Source organism: Oncorhynchus keta, chromosome 9, assembly GCF_023373465.1.
Source record: "Oncorhynchus keta strain PuntledgeMale-10-30-2019 chromosome 9, Oket_V2, whole genome shotgun sequence".
NCBI lineage: Eukaryota > Metazoa > Chordata > Actinopteri > Salmoniformes > Salmonidae > Oncorhynchus > Oncorhynchus keta.
Genome location: NC_068429.1, coordinates 14,152,359 through 14,178,253, shown reverse-complemented (window position 1 = coordinate 14,178,253; position 25,895 = coordinate 14,152,359). Strand labels below are relative to the sequence as shown.

Below are 25,895 nucleotides of genomic sequence, written 5' to 3'. Positions count from 1 at the left end.
GAGACTGGTTAGATTAGCTGTGTACATTGACAGGAGAGAGAGAGAGAGAGAGAGAGAGAGAGAGAGAGAGAGAGAGAGAGAGAGAGAGAGAGAGAGAGAGAGAGAGAGAGAGAGAGAGAGAGAGAGAGAGAGAGAGAGAGAGAGAGAGAGAGAGAGAGAGAGAGAGAGAGAGAGAGAGAGAGAGAGAGAGAGAGAGAGAGAGAGAGAGAGAGAGAGAGAGAGAGAGAGAGAGAGAGAGAGAAGAGAGAGAGAGAAACAGAGAGAGAAACAGAGAGAGAAACAGAGAGAGAGAAACAGAGAGAGAGAGAAGAGAGAGAGAAACAGAGAGAGAGACAGAGAGAGAGAGAGAGACAGAGAGAGAGAGGAGAGAGAGGAGAGAGAGAGAGAGAGAGAGAGAGAGAGAGAGAGAGAGAGAGAGAGAGAGAGAGAGAGAGAGAGAAACAGAGAGAGAGAGAGAGAAACAGAGAGAGAGAGAGAGACAGAGAGAGAGAGAGAGAGAGAGAGAAAACAGAGAGAGAGAGACAGAGAGAGAGAAAGAGAGAGAGAGAAACAGAGAGAAACAGACAGAGAGAGAGAGACAGAGAGAAAGAAGGGGGGGTGAGACAGAGAGAAGGGAGGAGAGAGAGAAAGAGATAAGAAGGGGGGATGAAAAGAGAAAGATAAAAATAGAACTGCAGATATCAATCAAGTGAAAAAGAAAGAGAGAAATAGCTCTGAGACTGAAAGAGAGCAACGGATTCTCACATTACTGTAATTATTTTAAAATAGTCCCTAGTTTTTGAACAACACATATATACCCCCTACTGATCCAGGTACTTCTTCCAGCATACACAGAGACAGAAATCAGTAGAGAGGGGAAGGGGTGGCCTCTGGACCACAAAGGAATTACTAGTCAGAGACAAAACATTAAGGTTGGAGTGGTCGGATTTCAAAGCACCCGAGTGATGGGATATCCGGGAACGTTTTCCGGCCTTTACCCAAAGCGGTGGTGGCTTGGCTCTCTAACCGGTGGAGATACTACAGCTGCTGCTCCATCAGAGTGACATGTGTGCATAAACACACCCACACAGATAAAACTAGATACACATAAATACACACACAAAATCAGGCCCTATTCTCAGGTCACACACACACAAAGCTCATAATAGTTATGACCAAATAATGTATCAGTACTATCCATCTAGATGTAATGTACAGTCATGGCCATAAGTTTTGAGAATGACACAAAAATTAATTTTCACAAAGTCTGCTGCCTCAGCTTGTATGATGGCAATTTGCATATACTCCGGGATTTTAGTGATCAGATGAATTGCAATTAATTGCAAAGTTCCTCTTTGCCATGCAAATGAACTGAATCCCCAAAAAACATTTCCAATGCATTTCAGCCCTTCCACAAAGGACCAGTTGACATCATGTCAGTGATTCTCTCGTTAACACAGGTATGAGTGTTGACGAGGACAAGGCTGGAGATCACTGTCATGCTGATTGAGTTTGAATAACAGACTGGAAGCTTCAAAAGGAGGGTGGTGCATTGGAATTATTGTTCTTCCTCTGTCAACCATGGTTACCTGGAAGGAATCACGTGCCGTCTTCATTGCTTTGCACAAAAAGGGCTTCACAGGCAAGGATATTGCTGCCAGTAAGACTGCACCTAAATCAACCATTTATCGGATCATCAAGACCTTCAAGGAGAGTGGTTCAATTGTTGTGAAGAAGGCTTCAAGGCGCCCAAGAAAGCCCAGCAAGCGCCAAGAACCATCTCCTAAAGTTGATTCAGCTGCGGGATCGGGGTTCCACCAGTACAGAGCTTGCTCAGGAATGGCAGCAGAAAGGTGAGTGCATCTCAACTTCTCCCAACCATCCAGGAACAGTTTGGTGACGAACAATGCCTTTTCCAGCATGATGGAACACCTTGCCATAAGGCAAAAGTGATAACTAAGTGGCTCGAGGAACAAAACATCAATATTTTGCGTCCATGACCAGGAAACTCCCCAGACCTTAATCCCATTGAGAACTTGTGGTCAAACCTCAAGAGGTGGGTGGACAAACAAAAACCCACAAACCTTGACAAACCCCAAGCATTGATTATGCAAGAATGGGCTGCCATCAGTCAGGATGTGGCCCAGAAGTTAATTGACAGCATGCCAGGGCGGATTGCAGAGGTCTTGAAAAAGAAGGGTCAACTATTGACTATTGCATCAACTTCATGTAATCGTCTATAAAAGCCTTTGACACTTATGAAATGCTTGTAATTATACTTCAGTATTCCATAGTAACATCTGACAAAAATATCTAAAGACACTGAAGCAGCAAACTTTGTGGAAATTAATATTTGTGTCATTCTCAAAACTTTTGGCCACGACTGTATATGAAATGTATCAAATGACTTTATGTTGCTATATAACTACTGTAAAATGTGTGTAGAATGGACATGTAACAACAAAAGAAAAAGATGTAAAAACAACGTTTATTTTTGTCCTCCGAAGAGGGGGAGTGGTGGATGAGCCCCCCAAAAATTATAATAATAACTAAAACACACACACCGATAAAACTAGCACACACAGGAGTATGTGCAAACACACTAACAATCAGGCCACATCCTCAGGTCTTGAAGTGTTGTTTCTTCCCTCAAGGCTCACCACCCCCCACCAAGACCCAGGGTCACTTCCCTCCAGACTCACCACCCACCACCAAGACCCAGGGTCACTTCCCTCCAGACTCACCACCCACCACCAAGACCCAGGGTCACTTCCCTCCAGACTCACCACCCACCACCAAGACCCAGGGTCACTTCCCTCTAGGCTCCCCACCCCCCACCAAGACCCAGGGTCACTTCCCTCCAGACTCACCACCCACCACCAAGACCCAGGGTCACTTCCCTCCAGACTCCACCCACCACCAAGACCACTTCCCCTAGGCCCCCACCACCCAGGGTCACCCCCAGACTCAAAACCCAGGGTCACTTCCCTCCAGACTGACTCACCCACCACCAAGACCCAGGGTCACTTCCCTCCAGACTCACCACCCCCCACCAAGACCCAGGGTCACTTCCCTCTAGGCTCCCCACCCCCCACGAAGACACAGGGTCACTTCCCTCCAGACTCACCACCCACCACCAAGACCCAGGGTCACTTCCCTCCAGACTCACCACCCCCCACCAAGACCCAGGGTCACTTCCCTCCAGACTCACCACCCACCACCAAGACCCAGGGTCACTTCCCTCCAGACTCACCACCCCCACCAAGACCCAGGGTCACTTCCCTCCAGACTCACCACCCCCCACCAAGACCCAGGGTCACTTCCCTCCAGACTCACCACCCACCACCAAGACCCAGGGTCACTTCCCTCCAGACTCACCACCCCCCACCAAGACCCAGGGTCACTTCCCTCCAGACTCACCACCAAGACCCAGGGTCACTTCCCTCCAGACTCACCACCAAGACCCAGGGTCACTTCCCTCCAGACTCACCACCCCCCACAAAGACCCAGGGTCACTTCCCTCCAGACTCACCACCCCCCACCAAGACACAGGGTCACTTCCCTCCAGACTCACCACCCCCCACCAAGACCCAGGATCACTTCCCTCTAGGCTCACCACCCACCACCAAGACCCAGGGTCACTTCCCTCCAGACTCACCACCCACCACCAAGACCCAGGGTCACTTCCCTCCAGACTCACCACCCACCACCAAGACCCAGGGTCACTTCCCTCTAGGCTAACCACCCCCCACCAAGACCCAGGGTCACTTCCCTCCAGACTCACCACCCACCACCAAGACCCAGGATCACTTCCCTCTAGACTCACCACCCCCCACCAAGACCCAGGGTCACTTCCCTCCAGACTCACCACCCCCACCAAGACCCAGGGTCACTTCCCTCCAGACTCACCACCCCCACCAAGACCCAGGGTCACTTCCCTCTAGACTCACCACCCCCCACCAAGACCCAGGGTCACTTCCCTCCAGACTCACCACCCCCCACCAAGACCCAGGGTCACTTCCCTCCAGACTCACCACCCACCACCAAGACCCAGGATCACTTCCCTCCAGACTCACCACCCCCCACCAAGACACAGGCCAAATGGCCGTCCGCAAATCATGCGCTATTTACTTAACTAGGAAAGTCAGTTAAGAACAAATTCTTATTTACAATGACGGCCTACCCTGGCCAACGCTGGGCCAATTGTGTGCTGCCCTATGGGACTCCCAATCACGTCTGGTTGTGATACAGCCTGGATTCTAACCAGGGTGTCTGTAGTGACACCTCTAGCACTAAGATGCAGTGCCGTAGACCACTGCGCCACTCGGGAGCCCATTGGTGGTCAACAAAGGATGACTTGGTAGAATGTAGGGTGATCTTGCATTCAGTATGCGTTTGAGAGAATGTTTGAGATAGAGAGTGAGTGAGTGTGTGTGTATGAACAGAGAACACGGCCTGACTTCTGCCCACAGAGAATGTGAAAAGCCACTGGTGAAGGTACAGTCACGACTCAGATTTAAGAGTCCATAGGACCCTCTGTAATGCTTGTCCTGTCCTGTCCGAACCTGTCCTGTTCTGTCCATTCCTACCTGTTCTGTCCTAACCAGTCCTAACCTGTCCTGTCCTAATTCGTCTTGTTCTAACATGTTCTGTCCTGTTCTGTCTTAACATGGACCATCCTAACATGCCCTGTCCTAATCTGTCCTGTTCTGTCCTGTCATACATAACCTGTTCTGTTCTGTCCAAACCTGTCCTGTCCTGTAGCACCACTTTTGCCAAGGCCACTTAGCTGTCTCTCTCCCTTTGCTTTTTCTCTGATATGATGATGCAGAATATCCACTAGTCACAACTGACTTAAAAACAACATGTATAATGCAGTATGATGCATACCCCCCCAGAACACACAATTCTCTGTTCTATTAATTGCTCCTGTAAGTCGCTGGATAAGAGAGTTTGCTAAATGATTCAAATGTAAAAATCCAAGTTCAATGGTGCCGACACTGTACCTTGTGGTACGCCGATATAGGAAACTCTCTCTCTCAAACACACACACAAAGGGGTCTCACCTGAGGATGCAGTAGCAGCTGTGGGCCCCCGAGGAGAGGCGGCAGAAGCCAAAGCGCTGCTTGCTCTCGATGTCCGTCAGAACAAAGGTGAAGTTCTGGCCCACTTGGCTCACCGACAGACTGCATCACACAGAGAGAATGGGAAGCAACCAATCAATCAAATTTATCCATAAAGCAGTTTTTACATCAAAAGTCCTTTTCAACAGTAATCTGGCCTAGAAAGAAGGGGAGGTAGAGAGACAGAAGGAATTCGAGCAGGAGGAGAGAAAGAAAGAGGCATTTTCATACATGGCTTCTCGTTTTACACGAAGTCGTGTCCTTTAAAGGGCTTTCTGTATAAAGGTGACGTTATTATTGCTAATGTTATCATCATTATCAGTATTAGCATCGTAGGTAGAGTACCTAGGGGCAACAGTCCAATTAGGAGGGTTGTTGGCTGAAGGCGTCCGCATTGTAGGTTAGGTTTGCTCCTAGTAGAACTCGGCTAGGTGAAGTGAATGTCTGTGCCTTGCATACTTCCTTAAAAATGAGGTTGAATAACTAGAAAGAAGTGGCAATATTACTGTTGGTCTTCCTTGAGACGTCGTACGCACCAACAGAGTGCATTCGGAAAGTATTCAGACCCCTTGACTTTTTTCACATTTTATTACGTTACAGCCTTCTTCTAAAATTGATTTAATATTTTTTCCCTCATCAATCTACACACAATACCCCATAATGACAAAGCGAAAAGAGGTTTTTAGACATTTTAACTCATTTATAAAAAATGTAAAACAGAATAAATAAGTATTCAGACCATTTGCCACACTTAATTGAAGAATCCCTAATGTTGACCGACCAATCACTGACGAAGGGCGTCGATTTCGGCTACCAAAAATATGTGTGCTCTAACAGACAAAACAAACCCTGCAGAACACAAAAACGTTACAAAATTTTGTCGTAATACAGTTGGGTCCGAAATTATTGACACCCTTAATAAATATAAGGGGCAGCAGGGTAGCCTAGTGGTTAGAGAGTTGGACTAGTTACCGAAAGGTTGCAAGTTCAAATCCCCGAGCTGACAAGGTACAAATCTGTCGTTCTGCCCCTGAACAGGCAGGTAACCCGCTGTTCCTAGGCAGTCATTGAAAATAAGAATTTGTTCTTAACTGACTTGCCTGGTTAAATAAATGTAAATAAATCAAATAAAAAATAATCAATAATGACTGTATAAAGTAAATGATCAAAATACTAAGATATATTATATGCTCCAAAAATGGGGAAATTATATTATATTATACTAATACAACTGCTCAGAGAAAGAGATTTTATTTTACAAAAAAAAATAAAACATCTCGAAATGTAGAGGTGTCAAAATGATTGACAACCATAAAGACTCTTATAAATGAAGTAGTAAAAAGTTGTATTTGGTCACAAACTTCTAGCACGCAATGACTACATCAAGCTTATGGATGCATTTGCAGTTCGTTTCGGTTGTGTTTCACATTATTTTGTGCCCAATAGAAATGAATGAAAAATAATGTATTATGTCATTTTGGAGTCACTTTTATTGTAAACACTTCTATATTCGTGTGGATTCTACCACGATTATGGATAATTCTGAATGCATTGTGAATGATGATGAAAGTTAGAGGGTCAAAGATCATACCCCCAAGACATGCTAACCTCCCCTGTTATTGGTAATGGTGAAGGTTAGCATGTCCTGGGGGTATAATCTTTGACCCTCTGTAACTTTCTCACTCATCATAATTCACGATTCATTCAGGACTATCCAGATCACCTATTGGGCACAAAATAATCTGAAACACAACCAAAACAAACTCCAAACGCATCCAAGTTTGTAGTCACAAGCTTGATTTGGTGTAGTCACTGTGTGCTAGGAATATGGAACCAAATACTACACTTTTGACTACTTTATTTACTAAGTATCTTTAGGGGTGTCAAAAATTTTGCCCCCTAACTTTTTGAGAAAAAAACGCATTACAAAACCTATTTCTCTGAGCAATTGTATTAGTATAAAATAATTACATTTCCCAAATGTTTTTTTGCATACATATAGCTCAGTCTTTAAATGATTTACTTCATACATTCATTATTACACATCTTTATCAAGGGTGTCAATAATTTTGTGAGCCACTGTATATGCGCAAACTGTTTTCCACTGGGAAGCATTGGGTAAGCTTGACTGTGTGTTCCACCCTATAGTAGTGAATGGCTGTGTGGATGTGTGGGTGGGTGGCTGTGTGGATGGGTAGGTGGATATGTGGGTGTGTGGATGGGTGGGTGGCTGTGTGGATATGTGGGTGGGTGTGTGGATGGGTGGGTGGGTGGGTGGGTGGCTGTGTGGATGTGTGGGTGGGTGGGTGGGTGGGTGTGTGGATGTGTGGGTGGCTGTGTGGATGGATGTGTGGGTGGGTGGCTATATGGATGTGTGGATGTGTGGGTGGCTGTATGGATGTGTGGATGGGTGTGTGGCATGGCCAGTAGCCGGGGTGACAAGAATGCCGTGAGTCAGCTGGCTAACTATAGAAGCCTAGCGGGCAGCCTCTCTCTCCCTCTCACTCTCTCTCTCTCTCGTGTGACAAGAGGTCGGAATAATGGGCTGTGTGTGCTTATGCTTGTGTGTGTGTGTGTGTGTGTGTGTGTGTGTGTGTGTGTGTGTGTGTGTGTGTGTGTGTGTGTGTGTGTGTGTGTGTGTGTGTGTGTGTGTGTGTGTGTGTGTGTGTGTGTGTGTGTGTGTGTGTGTGTGTGTGTGGAGATGATAGTGAAGCTACTTCTGACCCATGGATTTCTCAACATGAGCAAGTAGAGCCAGTGTCAAGAGAAAGAGACGGACGCGGGAGGAAATGTCAAACAGCTTCACACACACAAACACACAGTTTTCCTCCCACTCGCTGCCTCCCTGCCTTCTCCTCCACTGTATGTGTCACTCCTGTTGATATTGACTGGGGTGACTGCAGTCACCATGCATGTGATTCCTAATCTCTCCTGTAGATGGCGATAGCACTCAGGGACTACACTAGCACCAGAGTAGTGTTCTCTCTCTAATGATGCAGGTTGTAGCATATTGTGTGGAAACTGTGTAAGAGGTGGGAACATTCAGTTTCCATGTAACCAAACCACCTCTCTTGTTGTAGGTGTGATAACTGTCAAGCTAAGGAATAGGGCAAGCTAGTGTGTAGCTATGGAGTTAAAGCTGCAATATGTCACTTTTTGGGTGACCCAACCAAATTCAACTAGTTATAGATGTCATTCTTATTTAAAAGCAAGTCTAAGAAGTGGTAGGTAAGTTCTACGTGTGCTTTTCTATGCTACCCGGTCTTGAGTTTTGTTTTTGCATCTGTTACTTTGGGTTTTGTACACCAGCTTCAAACTGTTGAAAATACAATATTTTGTGGTTATTAAAAATATATTTCACAGCGGTTCAGATGGTACAATGATTCTCTACACTATACTTGATATTTCGGCACATAAACAGAAATGAGGCAAACTATTAGAATTTTAGCAACCAAGAAATGGTGGAGCGATTTCTGCATATAGTGTACCTTTAAGTCTCATACTGTATGTGTTGTCAGTCTGAGATACAAACGAACTATAGTATAATTTAGTATTAGTTTACTGAGACAAATTCTAAAATGTACTTTTGTACTTGGGAGGGGGGTATTTGATAGGCCATAATAACATAGTTAAAAGTAGCTCCCTCTCAACCAAGTGGGGGACAGGAGAGAGCTCGGGCCTAGCCACCAGCTGGGTTTGGTAAATCACACTCTGAAGAGACACATTACTTCCCTAGAGGGGTGGTGTGTGTGTGTGTTATGGGGGTCTAGGACCTTAAACTCTCCAAAAAGCTTCCGGAGAACACGGCTGCCGGCTGTGCGGCATTACAAACGATGTGAGGGGAGGGAGTGTGTGTGTGTGTTATAACAAACGTACCTGTCCACACTGAAGGGGAAGCAGAACTTGGGGACTGTCTGAAGAGTTTCCTGTTGGAAGAGAGAGAGAGAGAAGAGAGAGAGAGAGAACATTTATACATCTAAAGGAGCCTATAAATCTAAGTATTAACTGCGCCACACCATATAACAGTGCATGGCCTGGAGAAATCAGAGACAGATGAGGGCAGAGGGCAGAGAAGGAGGTGAAGGAAAATATCTATTAAGGTGTAAAGGGGGACAAAGAAAGGAGGGAGAGAAGGAGAGATAGAGGAAGTAGAGGACAGAGAGAAGGAGAGATAGAGGAAGTAGAGGACAGAGAGAAGGAGAGATAGAGGAAGTAGAGGACACAGAGAAGGAGAGATAGAGGAAGTAGAGGACAGAGAGAAGGAGAGATAGAGGAAGTAGAGGACAGAGAGAAGGAGAGATAGAGGAAGTAGAGGACACAGAGAAGGAGAGATAGAGGAAGTAGAGGACACAGAGAAGGAGAGATAGAGGAAGTAGAGGACAGAGAGAAGGAGAGATAGAGGAAGTAGAGGACACAGAGAAGGAGAGATAGAGGAAGTAGAGGACAGAGAGAAGGAGAGATAGAGGAAGTAGAGGAGAGAGACATTGACAGGGGGAGCGGGTCAATCAAAGACAATTGTACCAGCGAGGATTTTTAAAAATGGAAGAGTGGGAAAAAGAAAAGAACACAATGGCAACAAATGAAGCCGGCGGTGGTGTGGTGGGAGTTTGGTTGAGGAGGTGGGTAGGGTAGGGAGGGGGGTGTGTGTGTGTCTGAGCAGTGTTAACAGGGCCCTGGGGGGGGGGGCTGCCCCAACATATGGGCAACAGTGAAAGGGGAGCGAGCGGCAGGATCCAAGGGGACCAGCGGGGAACGGGTAGAAGGGGGTGGGTGGGGGATACTAGGGAGGCCAGGGGAATCACAGATCAGCATGGGGCAAGAGGTGAGGGGGAGAGGGGATAGAAGGCTGGCAGGCAGGGGCTTTGCCTGGCCACCTCTCTCTCTCTCTCAGCTGTGTCCCTCCAACACGGGGAGTCGGGACCCCTGGATTAGGGCCCTGGGACTAAGGGGTAACTAACAAAGACAGACAGAGGGGGAGGGAGAGAGATGTGAGAGGAAGAGAAAGAAGGAATAGCGAGCGTACAGAGCAAAAAAAGGAAAAAGAGAGAGAGAGAAACAGTGGTGGAGTGAGAGAGAGCTATGTGATAGAGCAAGAAGTGAGGGAAAAAAGAGGGGAAAAGAAAAGACTAGCAACTAGGCCGGACAACAACAGAGCAGGCTGGGGCCTGGGTTTTTGGTAGACAGAGGAGAGAGTCATACCCAGCCAGGGTGCTCTCTGACAGTGCTCATTTTGGCAGCTATTTTAGGTTTAGTTTAAGTTTTAACATGTCTTTTAGTCTTAGTTACATTTTAGCCATGTCATCCTTCTTTAGTTTTAGTTGTTCAGTCAACTAAAACTCTGGAGAAATGTTAGTCACATAATATTGTGTGCATTTTTTCTATTAAATAATGAATATTTAGGCTACCTCTAACTTCCATCACGTGCACATTCAGATAGCCTTGTCCAACTAGGCCTACTATCGCCTGGTATACCTTAGCTGGCAACATTGCGGCAGATTGTAACCAATGCCAACCGTAAACAAGCATATAGGCTATAAAGCATTAGCTACAGATTAAACCATTTACAGCTCAGATTTTCTCCCCATCATAACCCTTAGGGGGGTAAATAACAGAGGTTTCCTTGAAAACAGGATCATTTGAGCTTTACAAAAATGCCTGAAGTATTACTGTACTCATAATAGTCAACATTTCTCATAGGAAAAAAGTGTGGAGCGAGAGCAGCAACAGATGAATAACAGTTCACACTGGAAAATAGAGTTTCTGATGTGATCAAAAATAAATAGCCTACATGAAAGTAAGAGAGAGAGTAAACATTGTTTCTAGTTGAGGTTATTTAGAGGTCCAGTGTCCTGCCTTCGCATCAGATTGACGAGTGACTGAAGTGACCTCCTGGGAGCTGTGTGGGAGAGCTGCCCAGAAAAGCTCAATCAGACCGTGCAACTGAAAGATGTCCATTCTGCCAATGAGAGGATTGCATGAAATATTCTGCATGCATGCTTCTGATTGGACAACATGGATAAAAATGTTCATGTGAAATTAACTGTCCATAGTCTCATGTGAAATTCTCACCTCGTCACATTTTCGTTGACTAAAATATAAAGTCATTTGTAAGATAGTTTTTTCCCAGGGCATGTCGTCTTGTTATCGTCATAGTTTTAGCATGGAAAAATAGGTTGTTGACGAGTATTATTCGTCATAGTTATTGTTGACGAAATTAGCACTGCTCCCTGGTGGGCTACCACAGCCGTGTTGAGGCCCTGGTGGAACCAGATGGAGGGACAAACAAGAGTGCCAGGCAGCAGAGAGCTTCAAGCCTGTAGTCCCCCAAGACCTCCACCTCCGGGTGGACAACCAATTACTGACTCAGCTCACTGGTCGCCATGGCAGCAGATGAGGGTGAGTCGGTGGCACCTGGTGGGTGAGGCCTTGGCTCCCATGATGCTTTGGGGCCACCATGGGACACGGTGGGCAGGTGGTGGTTCAGGTGTGGTGAAAAACAAGTGAAAGGTGAGAGGAGCGAGGTGTGATATAATAAAAAAGACTGGAGTTCACATTGGTACGGCTGGCTACCGGGTTAAGCGAGCAGTGTGTCAAGATGCAGTGCAGCTTGGCGGGGTCTTGTTTCAGAGGACACACCGCTCTCAACCTTCGCCTCTCCCGAGTCCGTAGGGGAGTTGCAACGATGAGACAAGACTGTAACTACCAATTGGATATCACCAAATTGGGGAGAAAAAAGGGGAAAATATAATAATAATTCAAGAGAGGGAGGGAGGTAGGCACAGGCACTGATGTAACTATGTCACCATGACAACAGCACACATATAGCATGCACATTCACACACATGCATTAAACACACACACATCTGTTATGAAACTGAGGAAGTTAAATAATAACACACAATTTTTTGTCAGTAAAACTGACCTCCAACTCTTATTCACTAGACCTCTCTACTAGTATTAGCCAAGCCATAAACTGTCATGATCCCTCTCAAAAGATTAGGCCAAACGACTTGACACAAACCGCAAATAGTCTACAGGCTAGCTGAGGAGACAGCTTTGTGACAGTTTATAAGGTTTTGAATCAAGTGTTTTCCCTTGGCTTGGATTCCCTGCTCTGAAAGCAGGTTGACGTTTATTGTCATGACTCTTGTCCTCGAGGCAGAACTAAGAGTTTTCCTCTTAGATAGGCCAACTGCAAAGTCAAAATTGGTTAAATTGTAAAAATGGGTCTTAATTTAAGGTTAGGCATTAGGGTTAGCAGTGTGGTTAAATGTTAGAGTTAAGGTTAGATTTAAAAATCAGATTTCATGACATTGTGACTGTGCCAGCTAGTGACCACTGCAGAGCTGCCTCCAAAACAAGATTTGTGACAAGAAACGCTGGCCTGCGGTCTGAAAGGGCAAAGCTAGTCTGATGGTTACTGACTCACTCCGATGACTAACGTGGGCTTATGAAGCTGGCCGGTTCCATTTAGCAACAAACAGTTCCAGTCAGGGCCTGAGTCATGGCCTGAGTCACCCAAGACTGAACACAAACACACCTGAGGAAATATGAGACCGAACCCACACACCCCTCAGGAAATATGAGACTGAACCCACACACCCCTCAGGAAATATGAGACTGAACCCACACACCCCTCAGGAAATATGAGACTGAACCCACACACCCCTCAGGAAATATGAGACTGAACCCACACACCCCTCAGGAAATATGAGACTGAACCCACACACACCTCAGGAAATATGAGACTGAACCCACACACCCCTCAGGAAATATGAGACTGAACCCACACACCCTCAGGAAATATGAGACTGAACCCACACACCCCTCAGGAAATATGAGACTGAACCCACACACCCCTCAGGAAATATGAGACTGAACCCACACACCCTCAGGAAATATGAGACTGAACCCACACACCCCTCAGGAAATATGAGACTGAACCCACACACACCTCAGGAAATATGAGACTGAACCCACACACCCCTCAGGAAATATGAGACTGAACCCACACACCCCTCAGGAAATATGAGACTGAACCCACACACCCCTCAGGAAATATGAGACTGAACCCACACACCCCTCAGGAAATATAAGACTGAACCCACACACCCCTCAGGAAATATGAGACAGAACCCACACACCCCTCAGGAAATATGAGACTGAACCCACACACCCCACAGGAAATATGAGACTGAACCCACACACCCCTCAGGAAATATGAGACTGAACCCACACACCCCTCAGGAAACATGAGACTAAACTAGGCTTGGGCGATATACCGTTTATACCGGGTTTTTCGAAATACAGAAGGTATTATTTTCAATACCATTTTTTTTAAAGAGCCTGAACCCACACCCCCCTCAGGAAATACAAATCATAGGGTTGCCAGATTCTGAAAATTCTCAAAGATTTCATGTATAATTCCACGTACCAACATTAGAAAAATCTCTCAAAATGCTAAATTCTGGGAGATTATGGTTCAGGTCAGACCTAGAAGGTTGGCGTTGGCAATCCTACAGCCTAGGCTGTAAACAATCACAGAATGATGAACCATTCACTCAGGGCCTTTCAGGATAGCAAGGCAAGATAGGCTATTAGCCTAAGTGGTGGTAGGCTAAATATTAAGATCATTCTTTCAAATCTGGAATTGAATTATAATTACATTTCTTTAACATTGTGCACAAATTCTGTGACCTCAAGACGATCTAACGAAACAAATTCATCATGTTCTATTCTCATCCTCATTTCAATTGATTTAGGCTCTTCTGAATCCCTTTCATTTCCCCAAGCCTGGCTTATACAAGACTCCCAACAGAAACACAATACAGGAATCTGAAAACTCCAGGGGCTTTACCCTGTGAATACCATTCCCAACACCTGGGGCTTTACCCTGTCAATACCATTCCCAACACCTGGGGCTTTACCCTGTCAATACCATTCCCAACACCTGGGGCTTTACCCTGTCAATACCATTCCCAACATTCCCAACACCTGGGGCTTTACCTTGTCAATACCATTCCCAACACCAGGGGCTTTACCCTGTCAATACCATTCCCAACACCTGGGGCTTTACCCTGTCAATACCATTCCCAACACCTGGGGCTTTACCCTGTCAATACCATTCCCAACATTCCCAACACCTGGGGCTTTACCCTGTCAATACCATTCCCAACACCAGGGGCTTTACCCTGTCAATACCATTCCCAACACCTGGGGCTTTACCCTGTCAATACCATTCCCAACACCTGGGGCTTTACCCTGTCAATACCATTCCCAAAACCTGGGGCTTTACCCTGTCAATACCATTCCCAACACCCTAGGGCTTTACCCTGTGAATACCATTCCCAACATTCCCAACACCTGGGGCTTTACCCTGTCAATACCATTCCCAACACCTGGGGCTTTACCCTGTCAATACCATTCCCAACACCTGGGGCTTTACTCTGTCAATACCATTCCCAACACCTGGGGCTTTACCCTGTCAATACCATTCCCAACACCTGGGGCTTTACCCTGTCAATACCATTCCCAACACCTGGGGCTTTACCCTGTCAATACCATTCCCAACTCCAGGGGCTTTACCCTGTCAATACCATTCCCAACACCAGTGGCTTTACCCTGTCAATAAAATTCCCAACTCCGGGGGCTTTACCCTGTCAATACCATTCCCAACTCTGGGGGCTTTACCCTGTCAAAAGCCTGGGGCTTTGCCCTGTCTATACCATTCCCAACACCAGGGGTTTTACCCTGTCAATACCATTCCCAACACCAGGGGCTTTACCCTGCCAATACCATTTCCAACACCATGGGGCTTTACCCTGTCAATACCATTCCCAACACCATGGGGCTTTACCCTGTCAATACCATTCCCAACACCTGGGGCTTTACCCTGTCAATACCATTCCCAACACCTGGGGCTTTACCCTGTCAATACCATTCCCAACACCTGGGGCTTTACCCTGTCAATACCATTCCCAACACCTGGGGCTTTACCCTGTCAATACCATTCCCAACATTCCCAACACCTGGGGCTTTACCCTGGCAATACCATTCCCAACACCTGGGGCTTTACCCTGTCAATACCATTCCCAACACCTGGGGCTTTACCCTGTCAATACCATTCCCAAAACCTGGGGCTTTACCCTGTCAATACCATTCCCAACTCCAGGGGCTTTACCCTGTCAATACCATTCCCAAAACCAGGGGCTTTACCCTGTCAATACAATTCCCAAAACCTGGGGCTTTACCCTGTCAATACCATTCCCAACACCTGGGGCTTTACCCTGTCAATACCATTCCCAACACCTGGGGCTTTACCCTGTCAATACCATTCCCAACTCCGGGGGCTTTACCCTGTCAATACCATTCCCAACTCTGGGGGCTTTACCCTGTCAATACCATTCCCAACTCCAGGGGCTTTACCCTGTCAAAAGCCTGGGGCTTTGCCCTGTCAATACCATTCCCAACACCAGGGGTTTTACCCTGTCAATACCATTCCCAAAACCAGGGGCTTTACCCTGTCAATACCATTCCCAACACCAGGGGTTTTACCCTGTCAATACCATTCCCAAAACCAGGGGCTTTACCCTGCCAATACCATTTCCAACACCATGGGGCTTTACCCTGTCAATACCATTCCCAACATCATGGGCTTTACCCTGCCAATACCATTTCCAACACCATGGGGCTTTACCCTGTCAATACCATTCCCAACATCTGGGGCTTTACCCTGTCAATACCATTCCCAACTCCGGGGGCTTTACCCTGTCAATACCATTCCCAACTCTGGGGGCTTTACCCTGTCAATACCATTCCCAACTCCAGGGGCTTTACCCTGTCAAAAGCCTGGGGCTTTGCCCTGTCAATACCATTCCCAACACCAGGGGTTTTACCCTGTCAATACCATTCCCAAAACCAGGGGCTTTACCCTGTCAATACCATTCCCAACACCAGGGGTTTTACCCTGTCAATACCATTCCCAAAACCAGGGGCTTTACCCTGCCAATATCATTTCCAACACCATGGGGCTTTACCCTGTCAATACCATTCCCAACACCAGGGGCTTTACCCTGTCAAAAGCCTGGGGCTTTGCCCTGTCAATACCATTTCTAATGAATCATTGTAATAATGATTCAACAGCTGAGAGCTATGGGGGGAAGAAGGAGGGGTGTGCACCTGCACCATCTCCACCCCTCTACTTCAGATCCGCCTGTCATTCCACTCCTCCTATCTACTGGGATGGGGAAGCGCCGATCACTCGTTCTCACCAGAGAATGGGGTTTAGTTATTTAATTTCCCATAAAACCAATTGCATTTAAAGAAATATGTCAAAATGGATTTGATCTTACTATAAGTCTAAGTCTTCTAAGGATTGTTCTTAGTGTAGTTCCCCTGTACATGACAAACACCTGCCATTGGCAGGAAATGTTTTTGTTGTTGACATTTGAAACGGATAAATGATGTGTTCATTTGTGATGCGACTGGGAGGGGAGTCAGAATGGAAGGATTACTTACTTTTTAAATGTGTGTTACATGCATACAAAACTGAGAGAGACACACACACACACACACACACACACACACACACACACACACACACACACACACACACATTCAGTAAAAACTAGAAACACATGCAAATACAGTATGTATATTAAATGAAGTAGTGCATTACATAGCCTCCTAATAAAACAACAAGGACTTAAAACACTTGCAAACAGCACACTAGAAAAGACAGATGAAAGGCTGAGACATCTAAGCCCTCACAAAACAACAAACTAAAGATGAAAAAAATACAGGAGAGAAACTTATAAAACAATAAAACCTCCTTCATTGTAAGTGGTATCATACACAATTATAATAGTCACTAGACTATGTAGTAGTAGTATTAATAGCATAAGTAGCCAAGCACTTGCATAGGAAAGCATCTATTAGAATTTGTCACTCAGAATGATGCAGAGAAGCTATTTCACAGAAATGATGGGGTTGTTCGTTTTAACAAGCGCCTACATCGTCATGTGTCCGGAGAGCAATAATCATCTATCATTATTGAGGCACATGGACAGCTTAGCCATTCAGCCCCAGGAATAGGAAACAGATCTCGAAGGGGAGGAGATGGATGGAGGGATGTAGTGTGTGTGTGTGTGCCCTGTCCCCGAGTGCAAGTTGTCGTGCGATTTGCCTTATTGCCCCCCCCACTAAACCCCTGTGGACTACACCTTAGTTTTAATTGCTGTAACTTCCCCCACCCCCCAGCCCTCTCCATCCCAACCTCATAACAGTAGTACTGGTTGTGTGTGTGTGTGTGTGTGTGTGTGTGTGTGTGTGTGTGTGTGTGTGTGTGTGTGTGTGTGTGTGTGTGTGTGTGTGTGTGTGTGTGGTGTGTGTGTGTGTGTGTGTGTGTGTGTGTGTGTGTGTGTGTGTGTGTGTGTGTGTGTGTGTGTGTGTGTGTGTGTGTCAGAGCTGAGCTCTGTGCTACCCTGACACTTCCTGCCTCCCTGGCTGGGACTCGCCACACCTGGGGCCTCCCCTTCCCAGAGACTCCAACCTGGCAACCCAACCCCCCTTCATCTCTGAACTCCGACCTGGCAACCCAACCCCCTTCCATCTCTGAGCTCCAACCATCCAACCCTCCTTTTCACTCAGTACATCAAACCGATCTGATATACTGCCTCGCAGCACTTATTCTCCAGACCCTGCCTGCTAACATCAATAGGGCCAGACGGGTTGTGGGGAGTGGAGCGATGGTAGCTCACAGGGGCTTGGTGGACTTACCTCCAGCCTCGATGGGCTCAGTTTGGCCACAGATAATTGGGCCCAGGAACGGTTCCCTGACAAGATGGTCACATTCTCAAACAGGCATGTAGGGGCACACACACACCCACAATGTTCACACACACATGCACACACTCACACTTGCACAAACACACTCGACCACACATTTCCACTTCCTCCAAACTAAATGAGATGGAGGGGGGCCGGATGGATGAAGGGAAGATAGACACGCCAATCAACAGGACAATCTCCTGTGTCTCCGAGTCTCTATTCCCTTCAGCACTTCACAGGGTCTCCTTCCACCACACACTTCCCAATCACTCACTGCCCTCACAGGGTCTCCTTCCACTGCACACTTCCCAATCACTCACTGCCCTCACAGGGTCTCCTTCCACTGCACACCTCCCAATCACTCACTGCCCTCACAGGGTCTCCTTCCACTGCACACCTCCCAATCACTCACTGCCCTCACAGGGTCTCCTTCCACTGCACACCTCCCAATCACTCACTGCCCTCACAGGGTCTCCTTCCACTGCACACCTCCCAATCACTCACTGCCCTCACAGGGTCTCCTTCCACTGCACACTTCCCAATCACTCACTGCCCTCACAGGGTCTCCTTCCACTGCACACCTCCCAATCACTCACTGCCCTCACAGGGTCTCCTTCCACTGCACACCTCCCAATCACTCACTGCCCTCACAGGGTCTCCTTCCACTGCACACTTCCCAATCACTCACTGCCCTCACAGGGTCTCCTTCCACTGCACACTTCCCAATCACTCACTGCCCTCACAGGGTCTCCTTCCACTGCACACTTCCCAATCACTCACTGCCCTCACAGGGTCTCCTTCCACTGCACACCTCCCAATCACTCACTGCCCTCACAGGGTCTTTATGCATGTATTCAAGTTCCTACAATAATAAAACCTCAGTAGCAACAAAATGTGGCCACCACATAAAAAGAGAAAATGCTGCAGTATGAAATTTTGATCTTCTTGTTTTTTTTAAAGCGATAATAGCAAATGTACACACACAGTTTATGAAGTACACCCATCAAGTATCGGGTCGGACCCCCACTTTGCTTCCAGAAGAGACTGAATTATTCGGGGGGATGTAAATGTTGCTCAATTGGTATTGTGTGTATTGTTGTGTATTGCTAGATATTACTGCACTGTTGGAGCTAGGAGCACAATAATTTAGCTACACCCGCAATAACATCTGCTAAATATGTGTATGTGACCAATACAATTTGATTTGATTTTGATCAAGGGACCTAACGTGTGCCATGAAAACATTCCCTACACCATTGCACCACTGCCACCAGCCTGTACCATTGACACCAGGCAGGATGGGGCCATGGACTCATGCTGCTTACGCCTCATCCTGTGTGCCTCATCCTGACTCTACCATCAGCAGGACGCAACTATCGTGTGTGAAAAGCCCAGGAGGCCGGACATTTCTGAGATACTGGAAGCGGCACACACTGGCACCGACGATCGTACCACACTCAAAGTCGCTTAGGTAAGTGAATGTCTCAATGCCTGTCTGCCAAGTGACTCACTGTTTGTAGGAGCGAACCAATTTCGTGAATGGGGTGGTGTACCTAATAAACTGCCCACTGAGTGGTCGGCAGGGTAGCCTAGTGGTTAGAGCGTTGGACTAGTAACCGGAAGGTTGCAAGTTCAAACCCCTGAGCTGACAAGGTACAAATCTGTCGTACAAAAGGGGGATTTATGACCACTCCAGTAATTATAGAGTGTGTGTGTGTGTGGGGACGTGTGTGTGTGCGTGTGGGGACATTTCAATGAGATAGAGAGCATTTCTATGAGACATCCGCAGTCGACTCATGAAATGCTTTAATAAAAGGCAGCCATATTGCTACTTCATTAGGAGGAGGACGGTGCTGTGCAAACAGAGCAGAGGCCCCTCATTAGATGTAATACCACAGGCAACACTCTCATTTGTCTCAATGAGACCCCTTTTATACAGTTATGGATTTTAAATGACTACCAGCGCAGCCACTCTGCAAAAAGGCACGTTGTCAGCACTTCACCCCACAGTGTGGACAGATGACATGAAAAATAATGAAAAAAATGATGAAAAGGGAAGACAGAAATCAAACAACGACAACAAACAAAACAACAAGTCATTAGCTGGGACACAGTGTTCGCGGATGGATGAAGCGCAACCTCGTCGTTATTTTTATGGCGTTCTCCAAATGTCTCCAAAAGTCAGTGCCTTTAGAAGATAGAGATAGAGAAATAGCAGTGTACTCTGGAGAATTGCACGTCACAAGGAGAACGTCGACTTGAGTAAAATTTCTATTGCAATTGTTCAGGTTTTATTGCAATGGGCCCTGAAGTGAACTAGGCTTTCTGGGGCCATGAAGCTGAAGTCCTGACTCCTTCAATTATCCCATCACTTTCACAGTCGCCTTCAAAGTAGATTGAATTATATTAACTAGAAGAAACCCAACTAGATATAACTAGATTAAAATATGATTTAATATAGAGGGTTGCCAGGTGACCTACAATGCCTCCTGGCGGCCATGTTGGAAGATCAATAAATCAATTATTCCGACAACAACAGCTACTCCAAGCTGCATGGTAACAGTGCCTAAAACTACTTGATTAATTACCATGGTCAATTTCTGTGCCGTATTTGGATGTTCTAACAAGGCAGGAAAGACAACTGACAAAAAAAGACACCTTTTTCCCCATTAAGACCTGAACCCAGACAGTTGTCAGTACAGGGTCTGCTCCGATCATTTCATCAACGATACGTCTAAATTCAAGTTTAGTTTAGCTGTTATGCCACCCAGATGTTAACAACAAGATTAAGTTGGCCAACATTAGAGCTAGATAGCTTGTAGTCTAGCTATCTAGCAGGCGTTTGATTTTGAAGCTTTGGGGAAGCTACACTATACAGTGCCTTCAGACAGTATTCAGACTTTTCCCACATTTTCTTAGGTTACAGTCTTATTATAAAATGTATTAAATTATTTTATTTTCTCATCAATCTCCAGAGATGTTCGATCGGGTTCAAGTCCAGGCTCTGGCTGGGCCAATCAAGGACATTGAGAGACTTGTCCCAAAGCAACTCTTGTGTTGTCTTGGCTATGTGCTTAGGGTCGTTCTCCTGTTGGAAGGTGAACCTTCGCCCCAGTCTGAGCTAGTCTCCCAGTCCCTGCACCTGAAAAACATCCCCACAGCATGATGCTGTTTCTCATGGTCAGAGTCCTTTAGGTGCCTTTTGGCAAACTCCAAGTGGGCTGTCATGTGCCTTTTACTGAGGAGTGGCTTCCATCTGGCCACGCTACCATAAAGGCCAAAATTGGTAGACTGCTGCAGAGATGGTTGTCCTTCTGGAAGGTTCTCCCATTTCCACAGAACTCTAGAGCTTTGTCAGAGTGACCATCGGGTTCTTGGACAAGGCCTTTCTCCCCTGATTGCTCAGTTTGGCCGGGCGGACAGCTCTAGGAAGTCTTGGTGGTTCCAATCTTAATTAATTTAAGAATGTTGGAGGCCACTGTGTTCTTGGGGACCTTCAATGCTGAAATGTTTTGGTACCCTTCCCCAGTTCTGTGCCTCGACACAATCCTGTCTCGGAGCTCTACGGACAATTCCGTTGACCTCATGGCTTGGTTTTTGCTTTGACAAGCACTGTCAACTGTGGGACCTTATATAGACAGGTGTGTGCCTTTCCAAATCATGTACAATCAATTGACTTTACCACAGGTGGACTCCAATCAAGTTGTAGAAACATCAAGGATAATCCATGTAAACAGGAAGCACCTGAGCTCACCTCAGTTTTTTTTGTTTTTAATACATTTGCAAAAATGTCTAAAAACCTGTTTTCACTTTGTCATTATGAGGTATTGTGTATAGATAGCTGAGGAATTATTTGAATCATTTTAGAATACGGATGTAACGTAATGTGGAAAAAGGCTGAATACTTCCCGAAGGCACTGTCTATACAAAAGTATGTGGACACCCCTTCAAATTAGTGTATTTCGGCTATTTCAACCGCACCCGTTGCTGAAAGGTGTATAAAATAGAGCACACAGCCATGCAATCTCCTAAGACAAGCATTGTCAGTAGAATTGCCTTACTGAAGAGCTCAGTGGCATTTAACGTGGCACAGTCATACAATGCCACCTTTCCAACAAGTCAGTTTGTCAAAATTCTGCCCTGCTAGAGCTGCCCCGGTCAACTGTAAGGGCTGTTATTGTGATGTGGAAACATCTAGGAGCAACAGTGGCTCAGCCGCGAAGTGGTAGGCTCCTCAAGCTCACAGAACGGGACAAATGGTGCTGAAGCGCGTAAAAAATAGTTTGTTCTTGGTTGTAACACTCACTACCGAGTTCCTCTGGAAGCAACGTCAGCACAAGAACTGTTCGTCAGGAGCTTCATGAAATGGGTTTCCATAGCCAAGCAGATGCACACAAGCCTAAGATCACCATGCGAAAGGCCAAGTGTCAGCTGGAGTGGTGTAGAGCTCACCACCATTGGACTCTGGAGCAGTGGAAACACGTTCTCTAGAGTGATCGCTTCACCATCTGGCAGTCTGACGGACGAATCTGGGTTTGGCGGATGCCAAAAGAACACTGCCTGCCCGAATCCATAATACCAACTGCAAAGTAATGGTCTGGGGCTGTTTTTCATAGTTCGTGCTAGGACTCTTAGATCCAGTGAAGGGAAATCTTAACTCTACAGCATACAATGACATTCTAGATGATTCTGTGTTTCCAACATTGTGGCAAAAGTTTGGGGAAGGCCCTTTCCTGTTTCAGCATGACAATGGCCATGTGCACAAAGTAAGGTCCATAGAAAAATTGATTGTCGAGATCGGTGTGGAATAACTTGACTGGCCTGTACAGAGCCCAGACGTTAACCACATCGAACACTTTTGGAAAGAATTCAAACGCAGACTGCGAGCCAGGCCTAAATCGCCCGACATCAGTGCCCGACCTCACTAATGCTCGTGGCTGAATGGAAGCAAGTCCCTGCAGCAATGTTCCAACATCTAGTGGAAAGCCTTCCCAGAAGAGTGTAGGCTGTTATAGCAGCAAAGGGGGAACTAATTCCATATTAATGCCCATGATTTTAGAATGAGATATTCGAGAAGCAGGTGTCCACATTCTTTTGGACATGTAGTGTATTTGCATGTAATGCACCTTTACAATAAACATGCATGCTTTTATCGCATTTGTAGACTAATGTAAGGCTACTAAACTCAGCAAAAAAAGAAACATCCCTTTTTCAGGACCGTGTCTTTCAAAGATAATTTGTAAAAATCGAAATAACTTCATAGATCTTCATTGTAAAAGGGTTTAAACACTGTTTCCCATGCTTGTTCAATGAACCATAAATAATTAATGAACATGCACCTGTGGAACGGTCGTTAAAACACTAACAGCTTACAGACAGTAGGCAATTAAGATCACAGTTATGAAAACTTAGGACACTAAAGAGGCCTTTCTGCTGACTCTGGAAAAACACCAAAAGAAAGATGCCCAGGGTCCCTGCTCATCTGCATGAATGTGCCTTAGGCATGCTGCAAGGAGGCATGAGGACTGCAGATGTGCCAGGGCAATATATTGCAATGTCCGTACTGTGAGACGCCTAAGACAGCACTACAGGGAGACAGGACGGACAGCTGATTGTCCTCGCAGTGGCAGACCACGTGTAACAACAAATGCACAGGATAGGTAAATTTGAACATCACACCTGCGGGACAGGTACAGGATGGCAACAACAACTGCCCAAGTTACAACCGAAAGCACAATCCCTCCATCAGTGCTCAGACTGTCTGCAAATAGGCTGAGAGCGGCTGGACTGAGGGCTTGTAGGCCTGTTGTAAGGCAGGTCCTCACCAGACATCACTGGCAACAACGTCGCCTATGGGCACAAACCCACCGTCGCTGGACCAGACAGGACTGGCGTTTATCGTCGAAGGAATGAGCGTTACACCGAGGCCTGTACTCTGGAACGGGATCGATTTGGAGTTGGAGGGTCCGTCATGGTCTGGGGCAGTGTGTCACAGCATCATTGGACTGAGCTTGTTCTCATTGCAGGCAATCTCGACACTGTGCGTTACAGGGAAGACATCCTCCTCCCTCATGTGGTATCCTTCCTGTAATCTCATCCTGACATGACCCTCCAGCATGACAATGCCACCAGCCATGCCATACTGCTCGTTCTGTGCGTGATTTCCTGCAAGACAGAAATGTCAGTGTTCTGCCATGGCCAACGAAGAGCCCGGATCTCAATCCCATTGAGTACGTCTGGGACCTGTTGGATCGGATGGTGAGGGCTAGGGCCATTCCCCCCAGAAATGTCTGGGAACTTGCAGGTGCCTTGGGGGAAGAGTGGGGTAACATCTCACAGCAAGAACTGGCAAATCTGGTACAGTCCATGAGGAGCAGACGCACTGCAGTACTTAATGCAGCTGGTGGCCACACCAAATACTGACTGTTATTTTTTATTTTGACCCTCCCTTTGCTCAGGGACACATTATTCCATTTCTGTTAGTGACATGTCTGTGAAACTTGTTCAGTTTATGTCTCAGTTGTTCAATCTTATGTTTTCACAAGTATTTACACATGTTAAGTTTGCTGAAAATAAACGCAGTTGACAGTGAGAGGACGTTTCTTTTTTTGCTGAGTTTATTCCTAATGTGATGAGTAGACTGGATAGTGTTAATTTAGGCTATAAATATAACTAAGTCTAATCACTGTGTATGGCTGACTGCATAGTGGCATAGTAAATATGGACATAGCATAGTGGATATGCTGTATCAGAGACGTTTCTTCTCTTTTCTTTGCGTGGGAAAAATATGGCCTTTTATAAACAGATCAATAAAAACGACCTTGTCTTGAATGCAACCATCTAGTCTAGGCCTACGAAAAGGGGAGACACGAATTGCACAATATGATGTGCATATAGCTTGAAAGAGGATATTATTTCCCCAAAACACTTTCCAGTGGCACTGACCCAATGATCATTTGTTGAGAAAATGTATGGGCATTACAGCATAGGACAAAGGCCTAAATGGAATAGGGGCAATTCCATGCATGATTTTATTTTACTTGAAAATGTATGCCAAACAAAGACCATTGATATAAAAGTTTAGCAAGCAAATCCATGCACAATGACTACTTTAAACAATTTCCACTGATAATTCTACAACACATATTTACTGGAAAACTGTGCAGAGTTTGGTAACAGAATTTCAGTAAAATACCCCTCAGTTCTATTCTACTTTAGGTTCACCAGCTGACCTCTATCAAGACACCGATGTCAACTGGATTCACACTGTGAAGATGAGCAACGCTGCAGCATCATCAGTTTCTATTTTTACTACTTTGTCCTTTTCCAGATATAAAAGGGGACATTCCTCAGTTAGACAAAATGGTTGTCCCTTGGTCAATCTGAATGATTCTGTTGTGCCATTTGAGTAGAGAGCCCAGTCACCTTGTTGTCATGACGAAAGTGTCCCCTTAAATTGAATCGTGTAGCAATAACTTCTGATTAAAACCTAATTTTTTTTTGCCTAAAATGACATACCCAAATCTAACTGCCGGTAGCTCAGGACCTGAAGTAGGGACATGCACATAATTGATACCATTTGAAAGGAAACACTTTGAAGTTTGTGGAAATTTGAAATTCATGTAGGAGAATACAACACATTAGATCTGATGAAGATAATACAAACAAAAAAACATGTGTTTTTTTTTTTCCCATCTTTGAAATGCAAGAGAAAGGCCATACATTCAGATAGGAGTCTAGGTGTAATTTAGATTTTGGCTACTTGATGGCAGGAGTGTGTGCAACGTTTCAGACTGATCCAGTGAAGAATTATATTACTGTACAATATGTTGTATCAAGTCTGCCAGGAGTCTACCCAAATGTGCCGAATTGGTCAATTGATACATTTTCAAGTACATAACTATAGAGAACATACAAAAATGCAATGGTAATAAAAAATGAAAGTTTACACACTCCCAGGAATGT

The 25,895-nt window shown here is 45.9% G+C and overlaps 1 protein-coding gene across 1 annotated transcript in view; it reads right to left on the bottom strand.

Moving 5' to 3' along the window:
- dennd1a (DENN/MADD domain containing 1A) overlaps positions 1-25,895 on the bottom strand; it is a 171,828-nt gene that overhangs the window by 99,329 nt on the left and 46,604 nt on the right. Inside the window, exons 4-5 of the mRNA XM_052525273.1 lie at positions 8,979-9,028; positions 5,046-5,165 (exon numbers count right to left, since the gene is read on the bottom strand). Of these exons, the coding sequence (XP_052381233.1) occupies positions 5,046-5,165; positions 8,979-9,028 (170 nt within the window). The remainder of the gene's footprint in view (positions 1-5,045; positions 5,166-8,978; positions 9,029-25,895) is intronic.